Source organism: Aedes aegypti, chromosome 3 (assembly GCF_002204515.2).
Source record: "Aedes aegypti strain LVP_AGWG chromosome 3, AaegL5.0 Primary Assembly, whole genome shotgun sequence".
NCBI classification, from domain to species: domain Eukaryota; kingdom Metazoa; phylum Arthropoda; class Insecta; order Diptera; family Culicidae; genus Aedes; species Aedes aegypti.
The window spans coordinates 255380461-255399621 of NC_035109.1; the positions used below are offsets into that span (position 1 = coordinate 255380461).

General features: G+C 36.9%; 1 protein-coding gene across 2 annotated transcripts; it reads left to right on the forward strand.

Moving 5' to 3' along the window:
- Positions 1–2772: 2772 nt before the first annotated feature.
- Positions 2773–7269, forward strand: LOC5569531 (60S ribosomal protein L21). Of its 2 annotated transcripts, none has more exons than XM_001652795.2 (3): positions 2773–2883; positions 3147–3310; positions 6846–7269. In XM_001652795.2, the coding sequence occupies exons 2-3, from the start codon at positions 3182–3184 to the stop codon at positions 7200–7202; spliced, it is 486 nt and encodes a 161-aa protein (XP_001652845.1). In that variant the 5' UTR covers positions 2773–2883; positions 3147–3181; the 3' UTR covers positions 7203–7269. The 2 variants fall into 2 exon arrangements, with proteins under 2 accessions (XP_001652845.1, XP_001652846.1); XM_001652796.2 differs by having other exon boundaries at positions 2873–2971.
- The last annotated feature ends 11892 nt before the right edge of the window (positions 7270–19161 follow it).

Consider the following 19161-nt stretch of genomic DNA (forward strand, 5'->3'; position numbering starts at 1 on the left):
ATCTTCAGCATGACTTTGCTTTGTAGCCGCGGATTCTAACCACTCGGCTAAGGAAAGCCCAACGAACCCACGACTAGATGGGCACAGATATCATTGAGCGATATTTTATACACTTTCGTCAGCCAGCCTAACTTCAATCAGCCACGTGCGCACCAGCAACCGGAGATAGACCCTATCAGAATAAATTTTACATGATCGTCGCTGCTGCTGTTTATTCCCAAGCTAAAAGCTGCGGGTTCCGTGAAATCGCTCATCATGGCCATGGGCATCCTGCTAGCCCATCGAATTCGTGAGGAACGCGTCCAGAAACCTTGATAATTGCCGTCGGAGTGGGCAAACCAACAAAAACAAGGATGGGCACGGAAACTAGGAAGCACAAAATTACCGATGGCATTTTAATTTAATCGTCTTCGGTAATCTTTTGGTGTGTTTCTGTCTAACAATGAAATGAAAACACAGTTTGATCGACGGTGACTACCCCCAACTGTCCTTTTCAGGACGATAATTTCATTTTGAAAGAGTTATGAGAATTATCCACTGCGAAGAGCGACACTACTGATGATTGGATGTGATTGATTCAAATTTCGGTCAGTCATTTGCATGCAATCACTAATCATGGCTAAATAATGCTTTTCGAGAATCACTGTGCCAAGAAATAAAATTCTCATTGTGCTTACCGTCGGCACCCGAGTGACAGGAACCTAGGTAGAACTTTGTTTGCAATTTCTCTCCGTTAGAAGACTTTAACCGAAATAATGAAAGATAAGTAAATAAATTAATTAATCAATTAATAGTAATAGATTAAATGTCTCTAGTTGTAACACTTTTACGTCGAATGCATTGTTATGACCCTGAAAAGGGCCGTTTTATTTGAAAATGTGCTGCAATTCAATTTAAGCGCGTTCTTCACGGATACGACGAGCCAGCTGGATGCCCTTCGGTATGATGCTGACATATCCTCAAACAAACCGACCAGTTAGGCTTCTCGCTTCCTGCAGGACCATGACGTCGGAGCTCTGGAATCGCAGATTTGCCAAGACGAAGCAGAAGAAGTTTTTCATGGTGCGAAACTTCTTCGAGTATCAAAAGGAGATCATGCCAATCATCGTGACTGGCAACTTTAACATCGATTTGAGCAAAGAGGAGAACATGGAGTTCGCGAACTTCATGGAGAAGTACCTCAACCTAAAACTGGCCTCGGAATCCACTAAAGCAACCAATCCTAGAAGATCATGCGTGGAGCAAGAGTTACCGCTCATGGTTCTTCTTCCATCGACCGATTCTATCGGTGTTGAAGTGTTAACCGAACCAACCAAATAACACACAATGTCCATAATAGGTCAGAATTGACACGCAACAAATAGTATGAAAATTGAGGTTTTTATCAGTATAAATCTTTCATGAGTTCGTGACTGTCTCAAGCCAGGAAATAGAAGAAGCTAACGTTATCCAACGCCAATTTGGCGGTTGTATCTGGGAAACAACCTCTTACTTTTTTCGTCTCCTTCAGTTTGACAGCCGCGATTGCGCCTCTTGACCTCGTCCTTCTGTTTTGACTATCATCAGCTTCGCCGTTTTGCTACGCTCTGTCACACGAACCTTCTTCACTATCGACCTTCTGCACACTCAGTTTTAAATGCGCCCTGCTGCCACACTCAATCGCAAATGCGCCCGGTTATCGCAAAGGGGGAAGATGGGCGAAATTGACATCAGAGTTCGTATCGAAAGAGAATATCAAATGCGCCTTTATGTTTTTCTCACTTATTTCGTGAAAAACGTTATTTTTAAGAAACAGTTGTGCATTATATGATTGTAATTTATCAAATAAACTGTTAGGTGAATAAAACTCAATTTGTTTACATTTGTCAGTTACACACCATCTCGACTGAGCTGTCAATGAATGAAAGTGAACCAACACTGAGTCGACTAGCAAACTATAATTCATACTGGCGAACCGGTTCCGCTTTCCGTTGCCGTTCCGCTGTCATTGCGTTTGGGCCTTAAATCTGGTACTGTATTGACTTAACCCAAAATAGGGTCCTAAAGCCCTATCCCAATTTTAGTGTACTTACAAAATTTGTAAAATATTCATGCAAAGCGGGTGTCGAAAATTGCAATTTTTGGCGTTATGAAATTTGTGAATAAACCCAACTGAGCATGGTTTAGACTTGACAGCTCAAGAGTTATTTTCTACTCCCGGTAATTTGAGAATAACTAACCGTCTGTCAACTTTGTTCTGAACTACTACTCAACTGTTAAAACTCAAATGGGTCGACCGCGAAGTTCAGTTTAACCATTTGAGGGGAAAATAACTACCGAAATTTCAAATTGGGTTGTTTAGTGAAGAACAACTTACAGTTTTTTGTAGCTCAAACGAAAGAGCTAACAACGATTTTATTGCACTTGAATATCTTAATGTTGGTATCAGAAATGATTAAAAAAGATTTTAACTCGTCCACTCAATGACATTTCAATTAACATAATGACAGCTAGTCCCGAAGTAAAATTTGCCGAGGGGTGATTCAAAAATGATTTCCATACTAATTTCTAACGTGTTTAAAAAATAGTTCCAGGTCACGGAAATTTGTGAAACTTTGGATTCTAGTTGATTTTTTAACGTAGATTCAGAATATGTATGAAACTGGATACCCTTAAACAAGCCAATTTTGACTAAAAGGTGAACGAATCGGTGAAACGGTTCACAGCCTTAAAAGACTTTTCCACAAACAACGCATGCAGACCCCTCGAAAAGGCTTTTTTCATTCCAGTTACGGCGCCCATGAAATTGCGTTTGAAGTTTCGCCGGAAGCCAGTGCAGCCAACATATATTGACATCTGAAATCTCTCAACATAACCTTTTCCTTGTTATTCGTGAAGTTGACAGTACGTATCATCAAAAAGTTCCTCGAAAAATCTGAATTTTGGATTAGATTTCGTTGTTTCTATGTTGATTTTGGAAAACGATAGAAAAGTATACCGTAAAATATCCGATCGATCCAAAATTTAGTTGATTCCATGAGAATAAGCTGCGAAATTTGTGACCGCAAAAACCCAAACAAAACGGAAGCGAAAATGGATCGAATGCGGCTCTTGTGTGGTTGAAGTTGGTGGTGCATGTTTTAATCGGTTTCCTTAATTTGTTCCAGCATTTGGTGCGCTCACAATACAATAAGCTATCAAAATGACCAACTCGAAGGGTTATCGTCGTGGTACCAGGGACATGTTCTCCCGCCCCTTCAGGAAGCACGGAACCATCCCCCTGTCTACCTACCTGAAGGTCTACAAAGCCGGAGACTACGTGGACATTAAGGTGAGTGGACTGTTTGTAGCGTTTGACCTACCTTCCGGAGATGTTCAGGAGGGGCTCACGGATTGCCTCACCGGTTGCTTCTTAAACATTCTCCAAGATCGAAAAAGAAAGTTCGTTCGGTGTTGTTTCCCTATTGGACGCATCCAGATGCCAGTGGGGATAACGCGGAGTGAATACAGATTCAGTTTGACCGGCCGTTTCGCAAGTCAGTGTCCTAAATCGTTTTAATGTTTGGGTGAAGTGGGGCAAACTGTGTTCGCTGCCAAATATTGGTTTATAGCTGGGAATGGACAGAATTCCGAACATATATCTGTGGCAAATAGACCAAACAAAATGTTTGTCCTTCAATTCAATCATAGTCAAACATTTGAAACTAAGCTTCATGTTGCCCAAAAATGTTCTAGTAGAAAAATCACTCATGTTTCAACTTATTCCGCGATTTGTTTTCTTAGATATCTGGAGGGAAAGCTTCGAGTAATATCTTCAGATTCCATCTAAAATATGTTCTTTCGAGAAATTCTGTAGGGATCTTCCCTAAAATTTTTCGACAGATTGCTTTACCAATCCTCTCAGGAATTCTTCCAGCGATTTTGGAAGGGATTCTTTGCAGTTTTATCTCCAGAATTGGTCCAGGAAATCTTTGAGCACTCCAATGCTACTGCTTCCAGAGAATTATTCCTTTACATTTACAACTTCCATCTATTTCATTTGGCACTCTAAGAGATCTTCAAAAGATTCCTACAGGGCTGTTTGAACAAAATATACTGAATATCATTTCAGAGTTTTGTGGTTTTTCTTCAAAAACTCCCTAAAATCTTCCTACTTCGATTCTTTTTGCCATTTGTGTATAGGAACCTTCAAGAATTCATTTACAGTTTCTCCTAGAAAATGATACAAAAACTCCTACAGGGATCATTTAAAGAATTCTATTAAGAACCCTTCCAATCCCTCATAAAAAATGTTCACGGAACTGAAGTGAATAAGAAATGTATCTATTTTGGTATTTCTACAGCATTTCATCCAGGGATTATCCCTGCAGCGGGCAGTGCGTCGAGAAAGTCCGAGAAGTCGTCAGTTTCTTCCCTCTCGGGTGACGCGTTCTTTTCTGCCGGGCAGTGCGTCGAGAAAGCCCGAGAAATCGTCATTATTTTTCCCTCTCGGGTGACGCGTTCTTTTCTGCCGGGCAGTGCGTCGAGAAAGTCCGAGAAGTCGTCAGTTTTTTCCCTCTCGGATGACGCGTTCTTTTCGGCCGGGCAGTGCGTCGAGAAAGTCCGAGAAGTCGTCAGTTTTTTTCGCTCTCGGGTGACGCGTTCTTTTCTGCCGGGCAGTGCGTCGAGAAAGTCCGAACAGTGCATCGAGAACGCCCGAGAAGTCGTCAGTTTTTTCCCTCTCGGGTGACGCGTTCTTTTCTGCCGGGCAGTGCGTCGAGAAAGTCCGAGAAGTCGTCAGTTTTTTTTCCTCTCAGGTGATGCGTTTTTTTCTGAGTGCTTTTATATGGCCGAGCACACGAGTGAAGCTGAAAGTGGATTGTGGCTGCTCAATCAAGGATGAAGGATCAATCGGTGAGCTCGTTTCATGCTTTTTTTTTTCCAAGTCTATAAAATGTGTATGACCGCACATTTAATCGTTAGATAAATATAATTTTTCAACAAACTATGAATGGTTCGTCACTGTAAGTGTCGGCATAAACTCTTATTCATAACTTTATTGTTTTATATTTTTTGTATTAAATCACTTACCTTTATTTTTATACATAAAAAATGCTTTGAATGGTTTGGTCTGTGCTAGAAGTGTAGACTTGCAAAACGTTCATTTTATTCAAAAAACTTTGAATGGTTCGCCACTGTAAGTGTCGGCATAAGAATATTATGTGATGGTCTAGCCAATCGATATTTTTTTTTCCAATTTGAGTAAAATATCCTGTAGGAATGTTGCTTTTAGCTATTTGTTCAACAAACTTTGAATGGTTCGTCACTTCAAGTGACGGCATTATTTTCTCATACTTGAAAATTTTTCATGTCAATCGAAAATTTTATATTTCTAAGTATGTTTATAACTCACAAATAATCGTTTATCATGGTCTAATCGCTTATCAAAGTGAATCCTGTGACCCAACGATCCTCCCCATTAACAAACATCTCTCCCAGTAACCTTTGCGGAGATGCAGAGGCAAACACGGTCTCCAAATAGCAAAAGTTACACACTAACATTCCTTCCCCCAATCCCACCTGACTGCAAGGACGTGGCCGGCGCCGTTATTGACCCTGTATAAATAGAGGCACTGAATTATGCACACTGAAGAAGATTATGGCCAATCCCAGCCGAACTTCTAGTTGATTCTTTGTGCATTTTCACTGACTTCGGTCAATCACGGAATAGCAACCATTGATATGTGTAGTCAGTCTAAGCTAAGCTAAGCTAAGCATTTCATCCAGGGATTATCCCTGCAGTTCTTCTAAACATTTCCTGCTTATTCCTTCGGCCATTCCTTTGCATTTTTTTTCAATGGATTCCATTCTATGTTATTTAAGGAATTACTTTTAAAAATTCTACAAAAGATTAACCATGGATTCGTTCTTTATTATTTTTTAATTATTTTAGCTATTTGACGAGAAAATCTTCCAAAGGCTATATCAAAAGTTTAAGATTTCTTTTAGAGGTCCTCGCAGAAGTTTTTTTAGAGATTGGTGTAGGATTATTTTTAAGAATAGGGCAATTTCTCGGCAAATTACATTACATTCATCATAGCCGGCGTATAGAAGAAGTAGAGCTCCATCTTCATCGGTCTTGGATGATACTGCTTAAGGTGCCTCGTACGTTTAGGATTCCCAGGTCCCCTTACACTGTGTGGCCTTCCACAAATTCGCCGACCTGATTCCCTGCTGAATATTTTTTTACGTAATTCTTTCTTCTGACATTCGAACCAAGCGACCAACCCACTGAATCTCTGTGGTATTGAAGTACAAAATACAGAGAGCTTCTTATAAATGGATCTTGTTTATTTGGCGTCTCGAGGATTAATGACTGTCATACATCGAAATGATCCTAATTTGCTATTGAAAGCCTACTATGACCTTCCTAATGATTGTATTGCCTACTTCAATCTCCTACAGTATTCCAATGATTCGTTCTCGGATTTAAACGAAATTCTTGGAGGAATTCATTAAGAAGTCCATAAAATAAAAATAATCACTATGCACAATTCTGAAACAAATCTTTGGAATAATATCTAAAGGAAATGTTGGGCATGTAGCCGTCATTTGCCTATGTCCACAGTAGACATAGTTCCTACTGCTGGCCAATTTAATCCTGCTACAAATGAAACGGTGAATTCACATCAAAATGACATTGTTCGTTCATTGTATTGATGCAAATTTCTATTTATGGCAAAAACCGTCTCACTGAAAAACGAGTTTACTGAGTGGCACCTCTGTTGCTGATAATGGAATACGGCTTCCTATGTGGATGTACCACTTATCAATTCAAAATCAAACCAAACCAAAACCAATCTAACACGGTTTCTATTTTATTTCAGGGACACGGTGCCGTCCACAAGGGTATGCCCTACAAGGCATATCACGGCAAGACTGGCCGCGTATACAACGTCACCAAGCACGCTCTCGGTGTCATCGTGAACAAGCGTGTCCGCGGAAAGATCCTAGCCAAGCGCATCAACGTCCGCATCGAGCATGTGAAGCCATCGCGCTGCCGTGAGGATTTCCTGCGCCGCGTCAAGGAAAACGACGCCGCCCGCCACGAGCTGAAGACGAAGAACCCGAAGGCCAAGATCTGCTTGAAGCGCAAGCCACAAGCACCTCGCGGCGAGCAGGTCATCGTGAACCCACCGGAGCCTGTCTTCCTGGCTCCGATCCCGTATGAGTTCGTAGCATAAGAAGGATAAACTTGGGACGGCGACGGGGAGTGTACATCTTTAATAAAACAGTTTAATTTAAAGGTAACTATTCTTGATTATTTCTATGTTATCCGAACTTCACAATATTACAATGTTACAATGATACTCTCCCAGGGAAGTCAAGAAAATTTTCGATAATTACGAAAAGATCCGGGATCACGCCCGTAGATGACTACCGGCCTAATGAGCGTTTTGTACATGGTAAATTTGGTTCGGGTTCGAATCTTTTTTGAACTGCGGGATCCGAACGAACTGGAATGTTCGCCTGAAACCATCAAACAGTTTTGCACACCTGCCACCGTTGTGTCTCGTGAGCGTCCCGGGAAAGCTGTTCTCGTCCATGATTTTCCATAGCAGCTTTATGCGGTCGATACTAACGTATCTATCTGTCTATCTACAGAAACTTTAAACGTTGTTTAACCCACAGATGTTGATTGGTGGGATAGGAAGATCCTTATTAGGGGCAATGGGGGCAATATGAACATACGGTGCAATATGAGCCACACCGGTTTTGACATTAAAAACAGTGTTTCAATGTCTAGTGTCATTATGATCTGCTGAAGGATGCCTCAAATAGCCACCACAATAAAAACCGTAAGAATATTCGTTTGAACACTCAAAATATTTACAAAAATGTACAAATTTGTCCTTCGTCATGAAAAGCTTATAATTTTGTCAGTTTTTAATTAAGCCTTATAAGACAATTATATTTATAATTCTGGTAAATTTTATAATCCATTAAAACTTCTCATCATAATGAACAGTTCGTGAGCGATATTAGATTTATTCGTAAACAAAATTATTGAAAAACAATATATTATTTTCAAGATGAAGGGGCGGGCAAAATGAGCCACCTAGATTTAAGCAAAACAAACGATGTTTTGAACATAAAAATGCATTGCCCTAATATACCAGATTATTTTTTTACTGCATAGTCATCTTTATGCACCATTATTCATTACAAGTGGAAAACTTTGCTAGAAAATACGTTGAACCAAGTATCGTAATTTAGTACTAGTATAAGATGGTCTGTTTACTATGTATTATGTATCTTTAAAAAATAAGCTGCTAGAATCAATAATTTCAAGCAAAGCTAATACAATTTCCTTTCCAATATTGTACTCTTCACCACTAACTCTTCTTTATACTGTTTTAAATAAAAATCATTCGATTGAATGAGGTGGCTCATAATGCACCATATGATACAAGGCTGGTAGCGAGTCACTTTTTAGTGACTTGGTCACTTTTTTTAAGCCAGTCACTTTAAAGTCTCTTTTTTTAAGCCGTTTCAACTAAAGTCACTTTTTTCGTCAAAAAGTCACTTTTTTCAACTATTTTGAGCTACATTTTCATGAGAAAATTATGAATCGGCTTTTTTTAATTTAGGCTATGTTTAAGTAAGGTCATCATCAGATAAATTTCATGTCAGTATCAGAATTTTGGTCATGGTTCTCCTGTGAAAAAAGCTTGGAATAAAGTTAATCTTTCATAGAGTTCCACGTAATTTGTAATAGTATCTAAGTTATTATTAGTGTTTAGTTTTTTTAGTAGCTCGTGTATTTCCTTTTAATAGTATTTTTGCACCTTGTGGTGGATAGTTAGACGTTTATCTTCCATTATCTAACACTTCGTTTTCAAGTCAATTCAATACGCGTTCTGCTGGGCAGTGCTTCATCAAAGCCCAAGCAGAAGGTGATGATGCATCGATACCAAACCTCAAATTTTCAGGAGCACGGGCCAGGAGAGGCGGGCAGCGGATCGGGCTGAGAGCTTGATGAGTAATGATCTATCGATCAGGTTTTCAGCTTGAACCGCTGTCTGGTTCTCTAGTTTTGTGCTCTTGAGGGCTTGTGTTATGGCTTCGTTTCATCTTCACCAGAAAAAAAAAAACTGTTTTTTGTGTCGTCGCGTCGCCGAATTTTTTTTTCTCGTTTTTGTTTGCACGCGCTCTGAGTGCAAACGAGTTCAGGTTTTCGCGTCGCCGGAGTGATATTTTACTTTTGTGAAATGAGCATGCTGAATAAACACCTGCTCAATCAGGGATGGATGATCAATTTGGTGAGCTCGTTCCATGCTTTTATTTTAAATATACAATATATTCATTCTGATATATATTTTTTCATGACAACGGTGGACAGGTTACTTAAATGAATTGGTTTATCGAAATATGAACAGTTCGTCACTGAAAGTGTCCACATAAACTCTTGTACATTAACATTAAAACTACTAATTGAACTTTATCACTTCATTTTCTGCTAAAAAAATAAAATAAAATACTAAAATCACTAGTAATTAGTATTTTTATTTTTTGCAAAAAGTGAAGTGTTAAAGTTCAATTAGTAGTTTTAAACATACTCTAATAATCCCTCCCCTAAACTTTTACCTGATTTTTATCATTATAGAAAATCAACTTTGAATGACCGACGCTATTGACCTTACTTGGTAGAAGCGTTAAAGAAGAATATAATAAGCTAAATAGAAAGCATTCTTCTTTGAATATTACATTTGACGGAACTTCATCTATACGCTTATAATGTTTCTAAACTGAATCTTAAATTCTTATCGACTTGAAGTCATAGAAAAGTTTTGGGATCTACACAGTTAAAATTGAATTCAATTTTAGCTGTTTTTAAGATTTATTTTTTATGCGATTTTGGATGTACATTTCCAAATGATAAAAAATTTGTTTTCACAAATTTTCCAAATTCTTATTGAAATTTGCTAAATAAAATACTTGGGTGATATAAAAGACATACAATTTTGAAAAGAATGAAAATCTTCTAAAAAAGAATTGTTTACGTACCTAAATGTTAATTTTCCTGTTTGCAAAAAAATTAGGCAATATCTTGAAATTTTGGAAGTATAATAAAAATGTCCAAATATGATGCTCCACTAGACCTATACTACCTGCAGTAGATCATATTGAATATTCCCTATCATATTGAATATTGATCGTAAAACAGTATAATAGAATTGAAATAAAACTGATCATGGTTTGATTTTCAAGTCACTTTTAGTCACTTTTTCGAGAATCGAAAGTCACTTTTTAGTCACTTATTTCTCAAATCTGGTCACTAAAACAACTTTTTTCGGTACCACTTTTTGCTACCAGCCCTGACCATATGGTTCGTGACCACGTAGAAAAAAACATGGTTTTCCAAAAAGTTCCTGAAATAATTTGCAAGTTCATGTTAACATTAATTATCGACGTAACATGGAAGATAACATTTTATAGTATAAGTCAATTGCATTTAAACCATATTTTTTGCTGTTTTTCTATGCATTCCATGACGTTTTCCTTAGGCGGCCCATATTGCCCCGATCACCCCTATGGATTAAATCGACTCATATAATGGACCAAAAAAAACACTATAAATAGCAAATTATCTGCGAGGTAAATGAACTATGTATTAGTGAAAGCATACGTTTTGGCGTTTCTTTCGGAACAGCCTATTCATAACTGTGGTATAATTTTCACAGTTATGTAACAGTGCTTCTAGGAATATTATTCACATTTTGTTTCACGGACAAAAAAATAAATTGCTCGACCTTTCAGAAACAAGTACCATCATTGCACCAGTATCCGCTCACTAGTGTAAACATTCAGAATTTCAGAAACAAGTAGGGTGCCGGTGGATTACCTAAGCAATAAATAATCATAACTTAATAACGAAAAGTCCTAATACAGGCTGTCTACTACCTGGAAAACCAAGAATTCTCAGGGAATTTCGGCTGCAATCAGGGAAATTATTTTGAATTAATAATACATGGTAGAATATGTCCTTTTTGCAAGACTGCGCCGCTATCAAAACAATGTTCTGTACTTTAATGTTATAGTCATTTTTATCTGTTCAACATAAAACATTTTTAAACAATAAAGTAAAACCTAAGATTCCCATGTTGGTAAATGCAAGTACAGTTCCCAGTTCCAGTTAGTTGTCGTCCATTGTGGTTGTGAACATTCCATTTCTTTTTACAAAAATGTTTTTGCTTATTCTACAAAAATAAATAAAAACATCCAAAACATCCGTTTGAGCTAAAACCACCAGCTAGTGACCAATCGATTAAGTTTTCAGCTTAAACGGGTGTTTGGTTCTCCAGATCCGTGCTCTTGAAAATTAAAAGTTTGGCTTCGATTCATCTTCACCTTAAGCTGCGAAATCTTCGCCTCCAGCGGAAAATTGTCGCACTAAATACTTTCGTTACGTAGCTCAGGGTGTCTACTACCTGGAAAAACCTGGAATTATCAGAGAATTTTATTCAATCGGGAAAAAACTGGAATTCTAAGGGAATTTCGGTTACATTCAGGGAATTTTTTTTGAAAGATGGTAGTATGGGGTGTGATTTGTGAGCACCCCTATTGCAGTGATTTATGATCACCCCTGTCACAGCGCTTCACACTTAGAAAAATCTACACGTCAAGGTCGTGTGTTTTACTCATAGATTTGCGCAATGAGAAAAACCAAATGTTTTGAGTGTGGTAGCCATATGGATTTCATCATTGATTTTACGGTATAATAACATGTGTATCAACATTAGGTTGTCATGTGAAACAAACATGAATTTCCAAATATTAAATCATGAAAACCAACTGATTTGCTTATTGAATTCGAAATGTAGTAGCTTTAGATAGTCATGTGTGGTGGAACATGAATGTCATGGGACTGAAAGAAGAAATTTGGTAGAAGAACTTTTGCTCCCCAAAATATGGATCCGAGGCTCCTCTGCTTGTTGCAAGCTCTCTTGATTTTTTTTTCAAACCAGTGAGCCAGCAACAAGCGGGCGCCGCAAATCCATAATTTGGGAAGCCAGGGATAAGCATATTCCATTTTTTTCGAAACTGAAAGCCAGGAAAATCTGTTAGTGGAATCCGATTTTTCTACTAAACTATACATTATAATCAATGTTTTCTTGTAGAAAGGTAGAATTCTCGTATATCGGTCAACTTCACTAATAAAAGAAAAATCGAATTCACAAATTTTCACAATTTTCAAATTTCACAAACTTTCAGCTTCAAAATTTGCTTCTTCTCTTTGGAAGCATGATGATGACTGTTGTTCGACACGAGGTCCAACCGCAATTCAGTTCACTATGCATCCCATGGGTTGATCACACACAATTTAGAAGCTTTGAACATGGAAATCGATAGCATAGCTCATCGATTTCATCATAACAATCTCATTGCGCATATCAATGAATCGACCAACTTGAACATGATGATTATGACACATGATAGCCATAAGCAAAACACACTGAATCCGTGTTGGAGTGATGATCTGTGCGTCCATAGGTTGACACATACGAATCTGAAGAGAAAGCTTCGGGAACTTATGTGGAAAAAATATGGAATCCCTGTTGTCAGTTGATGAATCAATCCATGAAGCAAAACAAAGGAATTTAATGTGTAACACACACGAAGTTTGCAAGAAAATCATAGCAAATCGATATGGACGTTCATGAATCGATCCATAATTTTAAACACACAGATCGAGCGTGTGGATTTTTATCAGTGTATAGTTATAGATTCAATTCGGTGTATTCATTCTTAATCGCTTCCGTCCACCACAGTAGAATGTGTCGTTTTTGTGACACAAAATATGCTCAATCGAAAAAAAAAATTCGGCTGCGCCTCTATCATAACGCTAGTTGACATGTTCAGTCCTTTTAACGATTTTTAATTAATCAGCATAAAATGTGTTTAGACAGGGAATCAGAACATAAGATTGTCAAATGGGCAAAGGCAAGTATAATTCCAGTTGGGGGTCATTCATCAACTGCTCATGAAAATAATTAATAACATTCTTTTTTTTACATTTTTTTTCAATCTTGATCATTAAATATTTTAATGTAAGTCTCTATTTTTGGTTATGGTTAAGGTCTCTATTTTAATAAAAAATATCTCTAAAGTCACTTTTTTAATCTGGTTGCAGAGAATCCTAGTGCAAAATTGTAGAGGTTCCAGAGAATCCTACAAAAACTATTAGGCAACTATTCCACAAGTTCTTAATTATATGTTTCTCAGATCTCGCAATGAATTCTTCAGGAATTCTAGTAATTTCTTCAGTGAATTTTTCTAGAATAGTTTCAGAAATTTCTCCAGAGATGCTACCATTGATTTTCCAATGGATGCATAGAGGAATCAAAAAATCCTAGAGCACTCCAACGCTTCCATAAAAGTTTATCCCAGAGTTTTTGGAAAATAATCGTTTTGAAATTTTCCACGAAATCCTACAATTATTCCTAAGCTGATTTTGTTTTATTAACTCCAGGCATTTTCATATGGGTTTTTCGAATATTCATCCACAATTACTTTCAGGAATCGCTCTAAACATCCTTCAGGCATTATTCAATTATATCTTTTATAAACTTTTCCATACATTTGACATAGTATTCTCCATTGAGTTCCTACAGAAATTTCTCTTGGAATGTACAAACATTTCTCTCGAATTTTTCAAATAAAATTGCCGATCTCCATAGATTCTTTAAAACATTATTCAAAATTTGGGAATTCGGTGCGATTTTTTTCATGTCATTTCTTCAAAACGTTTTGTAGGGCATTATTTGGAGATTTTTTTTAATATTAGGAAGACCTTCATTTCATTTCAATTTGAAGATTAAATAATTTTTCCCTCCCCTTGGTTATGCGACCTTGCCGCGATGGGAGGGCATAATCCATTAGCCCATATGATGGAAACCAAAGGCGTAACCTGTAGTGGTGGTATCACATTTTGGCATTTTTTGCTTAAAGCCGCGTCATAATTCATATGGCATAGACGCAATAATATCTCGGATGTGATCCAACGGACATTCTGCGTCATGGATAGAATTGATGCCCATTTCAAATAATTAATCTATTCGAAGTGGACATTAATACTATTGGTGACGTTCAGTTTGCCTTTTGCTAACCAGAATGATCCGTAGCCACTCTTACTATTAGCTAGCTAGATACATCGTTATCATATACGACGTAGGGAATACTTAGGAACTCTTAGGAAAATGACTAGTAGATTCACTGAGTAGAAATAAGTGGCGACAATCTTATTTTAATATGGTTTTTACATTGCCATAATAAGAAATACCTCTTTTGTAACAGCGGTATAAATAATCTAATTCCAGCTTCATTTTCGCAAAATTTACAAGTAGAAAGTAGGCGTTGTGAAGCATTGCATTTGCCTCCGAAAAGTGAATCATGTAGGAGACTGTAATAGAAGCCTAAGGTAACTTTACTCTTCAATATTCACTATAAAAATGACTATGGAAAGTAAGACACTGAGATCGATCATTAGGGTACACTTGCTAGTTTCGAAAAATTGTTGAACAGACAAGGAAAGCGACTTTTTTCTTTAAGGATATATGAACGTAATGACCAATAAATACTTTTAACAACAAAAATGAAATTAACTAGAACTACTACTAAACAGCCTAATTTTGTTAAGACTTGACGACACTTGACATTTAAGACTCTAATCTTACGTAAAAGACAATAGTAATCAGAATAGCACTTGAATGACAAATTATTCAAAACCATTTCGACTAGACAGTATTAGTAATGCACTACTATTTCAAACAAATTCTGATGGAGCTGTTTTTTTTCACAATGCTTCTTTTTCTCAGAAGCAAAGGAATAGAGTAAAGTGGGGCAAAAGTTCGAGTGGGGTAAAAGTATCTTTTCAAAATTTCTAGCTCATTTCAAAACAAAACTTATAAATGTCATGGTGGTCCGAATGCTATTCAAGTAAGAGACTTTCAATCCAAATATCATAAAAATCGATTGAGATTTGGAAAAGTTATGGCTATTTGTTGTTTTTCGACGTAAATATTGTAATATTTGGTCAAACTTTCGATGCATGGAACCAAATGAAGATAAAATCTTTTTCCATATTTTATGTAAGGGCGTTTCTAGGCCTATCATAAGGATGCTTTGACGTGTATTAGGTTTTCCATAAATAGTTGGAATCAATTTTTGGCCCATAGCGGGGCAAAAGTTCGAATCTGCGGGGCAAAAGTTCGACCCATGTATAAACCCACGGAAATTTTTTCAAATTTCCTGAAATCTACATATTATCTTCAAATTTAGCGAAATTTGCCTGATCGTGCGAAAAATGTCACAAAAATTTTACATTTTCACTTAGTTTTGCGAAAAACTGCTATTTTTGGGTATATTACAGTTATCCCTGTTTTTGGGCAATTTTTTGATGAAAATTTAGTGTGTATTTTTCGGCAAACATAAGTTTACGGCTGGTATAAAGTATGCCTGTCATAAAAGTATTGATATTTTGTGTTTTAGCCAACGAACTTTTGCCCCACACTAGATTCGAACTTTTGCCCCACCGGTGGGGCAAAAGTTCGTTTAAGACAATCAATTTTGAAACTGTTATAACTAAAAATGGGTAAATATTTTGACACAAGTTTGTTCAGCAAAGTTATAGCCAATATGTTGAAGGTTCGCTGTATGGTATTTGTTTTGTTTCATCTGCTATTATTTTCATGGAAACTTTGATTATACCACTAAGGTCGAACTTTTGCCCCACCTTACTCTATGGGTACTTTTCAAAAACTACCACGTCACAATACTAATAAAAAACAGTGTTCATGTGGGCGCCATTGCCTAGTCCGTCTGAGTATTGGTCCTGGTAGAGGGGAAACTTGGCAAAAGCCAGACCGAGGGTTCAGCCTTGACAAGTTAAGCTGTCAGGCAGCTCCAACTGAATACCATACAAAAAAAAAAAAACAAAAAAAAAAAAAATTTGAAGATTAAATAATTTTTCTTTTTTTTTATTTTAGGAAGACTTATTAAAAATTACCCTCCCCTTGGTTATGCGACCTTGCCGCGATGGGAAGGTATAATCCATTAGCCCATATAATGGAAACCAAAGGCGTAACCTGTAGTGGTGGTATCACATTTTGGCATTTTTTGCTTAAAGCCGCGTCATAATCCATATGGCATAGACGCAATAATATCTCTGCGTCATTGATAGAATTGAAGCCCATTTCAAATAATTAATCTATTCGAAGTGGACATTAACACTATTGGTGACGTTCAGTTTGCCATTTGCTAACCATAATGATCCGTAGCCACTCTTACTATTAGCTAGCATATACGACGTAGGGAATATAACTCTGAGGAAAATGACTAGTGGATTCACTTAGTAGAAATAAGTGGCGACAATCTTATTTTAATATGGTTTTTACATTGCCATAATAAGAAATACCTCTTTTGTAACAGCGGTATAAATAATCTAATTCCGGCTTCATTTTCGCAAAATTTACAAGTAGAAAGTAGGCGTTGTGAAGCATTGCATTTGCTACCGAAAAGTGAATCTTGTAGGAGACTGTAATGGACCAATGCACGAGTTCACTAATTTGACGTTTGAGCGGTGCCGAATTCACTAGTTTCCATGGTTACATAAATAACACGGCACCGCTAAAACATCAAATAGTGAACTCGTGCATTGATCTATAGAAGCCTAAGGTAACTTTACTCTTCAATGTTCACTATAAAAATGACTATGGAAAGTAAGACGCTGAGATCGATCATTAGGGTACACTTGCTAGTTTCGAAAAATTGTTGAACAGGCAAGGAAAGCGACTTTTTTCTTTAAGGTGAAACTCCTTTGAATCCACTCATAACTATATAATTTGTTGGTAATAGTAAAATTATAATTGATAAGACGTTGTTGCCAGTAATCGCTACTTCAATTTGAGTATTTTTCTCTTCGCCTAATTAAGATTGCTTGATGTCATACGTAACCACCAACGTATCTGACAGCCCTGCAAGCGAGCAGCCGGCGTAAAATTAGAAAAATAAAAAAGCGAAATGCTGTGATTAAGTGATTGTTTTTAGCACGGTTTGGTGAAATCTTAAGTTGTTTTCATCAAAAATCAAATAGAAATTATTCTTTTATTAACAAGTAGTGAAAGTAAACTGTGTTGGAGGTTCTACGTTTAGCGAAAATGGTAAAATTCGACGAAAAGTGTTCTTCGTTCGCAGGCGGATAAGTGTAAACAATTGTAGCAAAGTTCAACGTCCGTGTTGAAAATTAGCACGGTTCATGAAATTTCTACCAGCTACTAGTGTCAAACCTACGGAAATCGTAAGGTAATAGTGTTCTGATGTCTAGTTAGCAATTTGGGAGTGAACTTAGTGTAGGTAAGTGAAATATTTTGAGAAATAATGTGGACTTCCGGAATTGTGTTTGTATATGAGAGGAAGCCATTTTCACTGCCATGACAGGGATTCCTTCCCATATGTCCTTAAGGATATATGAACGTAATGACCAATAAATACTTTTAACAACAAAAATGAAATTAACTACAGTGAAACCTCCATGAGTCGATATTGAAGGGACCATCGACTCATGGAAATATCGAGTCATGGGACAGAAATCCTTTGGAAAGCAGTTTCGAGGGACCATCATAGTAACCATGAAATTTTGTTTCTAGTATGGTTCCATGAGTCGATATCGAGTCATGGAACATCGACTCATGGAGGCATCACTGTAGAACTCTTACTAAACAGCCTAATTTTGTTAAGACTTGACGACAATTAAGACTCTAATCTTACGTAAAAGACAGGAGTAATCAGAATAGCACTTGAATGACAAATTATTCAAAACCATTTCGACTAAACAGTATTAGTAATGACACTACTACACTTCTATTTCAAACAAATTCTGATGGAGCTGCTGATTTTCACAATGCTTCCTTTTCTCAGAAGCAAGGGAATATGGGTATTTTTCAAAAACTACCACGTCACAATACTAATAAAAAAAGCAGTGTTCATGTGAGCGCCATTGCCTAGTCCGTCTGAGTATTGGTCCTGGTAGAGGGGAAACTTGGCAAAAGCCAGACCGAGGGTTCAGCCTTGACAAGTTAAGCTGTCAGGCAGCTCCAACTGAATACGATACAAAAAAAGGAAGACTTTCATCAAAAATTCAGGAGGTCTTTCAGAGATCCTCGTAGGAATTCGTCAAGGCGTACATAGAACTCACACAAGTGTCATCTAAGGTTACTCTAGGATTTTCTTTCGAAATTCAACGTAGATCTTAAAAATTCTCCAAAATAATCCTAATAATTTCCTTCAAATTTCCCTGGATGAATGACTAGAAAAAATATTTGAAGCTTCATTGAGTTTTTCCAAATAAAAAATATATGGATATGCTTTGATGTCTTGTCCTTTCGATTGAGGTGCTAATCATGAAATTTCGTAAGCCAGCAAAAAGTTATTAACGTTTAAAATATTTCATGCCAACAAAACTCTCTTGATTTTGGAATTCCAATTTCACTCCTGTATAGAGAAGAAACACGTAATTCTACGTCAAAATAGGCAATTAGGAAGCACATTCGTAAATCCGCTGTGGGTGAGCCAAGAATACCACACTGAAATGAATGGTACCGTAATTCAAACGACATCATAATAGTGAAATTTACAATGAGCAAGTATGGTCGATATTACTAAAAATTCAGTTAAATTGATTGACATTGCATTAATTTAAGAATGTACATGGTTATCCATGCATGGTAAATTTAAGAATACAATGTGTTAAAAAAGCTCACATATATTTTGACATTTTATGGTTCAATCTACCATATTTGTTGTAAAAATAAGAGAAAATTATTGTTTTCAAAAATAGGTTGTCACTTGTACAACATTTAGAATGTACAATTTACTAACTCCGCAGTAAATTTTTCCTATCGTGTTTGTTTACTGTCCACCGTCATGATGCTCCCGGGTTGCTGTCCACCATCTTATTTTTCAATTTTTAGTTTTTCTAAAGTTGACATGCAGGAAAAATTCACGTTTCCACTCAAAACAGCATATTTTAAAGCATTTGGACTTGTGAAAATAATAAGCACTTATCGGAAATTTGGAAAATCATTTTTGGTAAGTCAGTACTTTACAAAAACTGCTTGTTTTACTCATTTGTTTGCTGCTGTT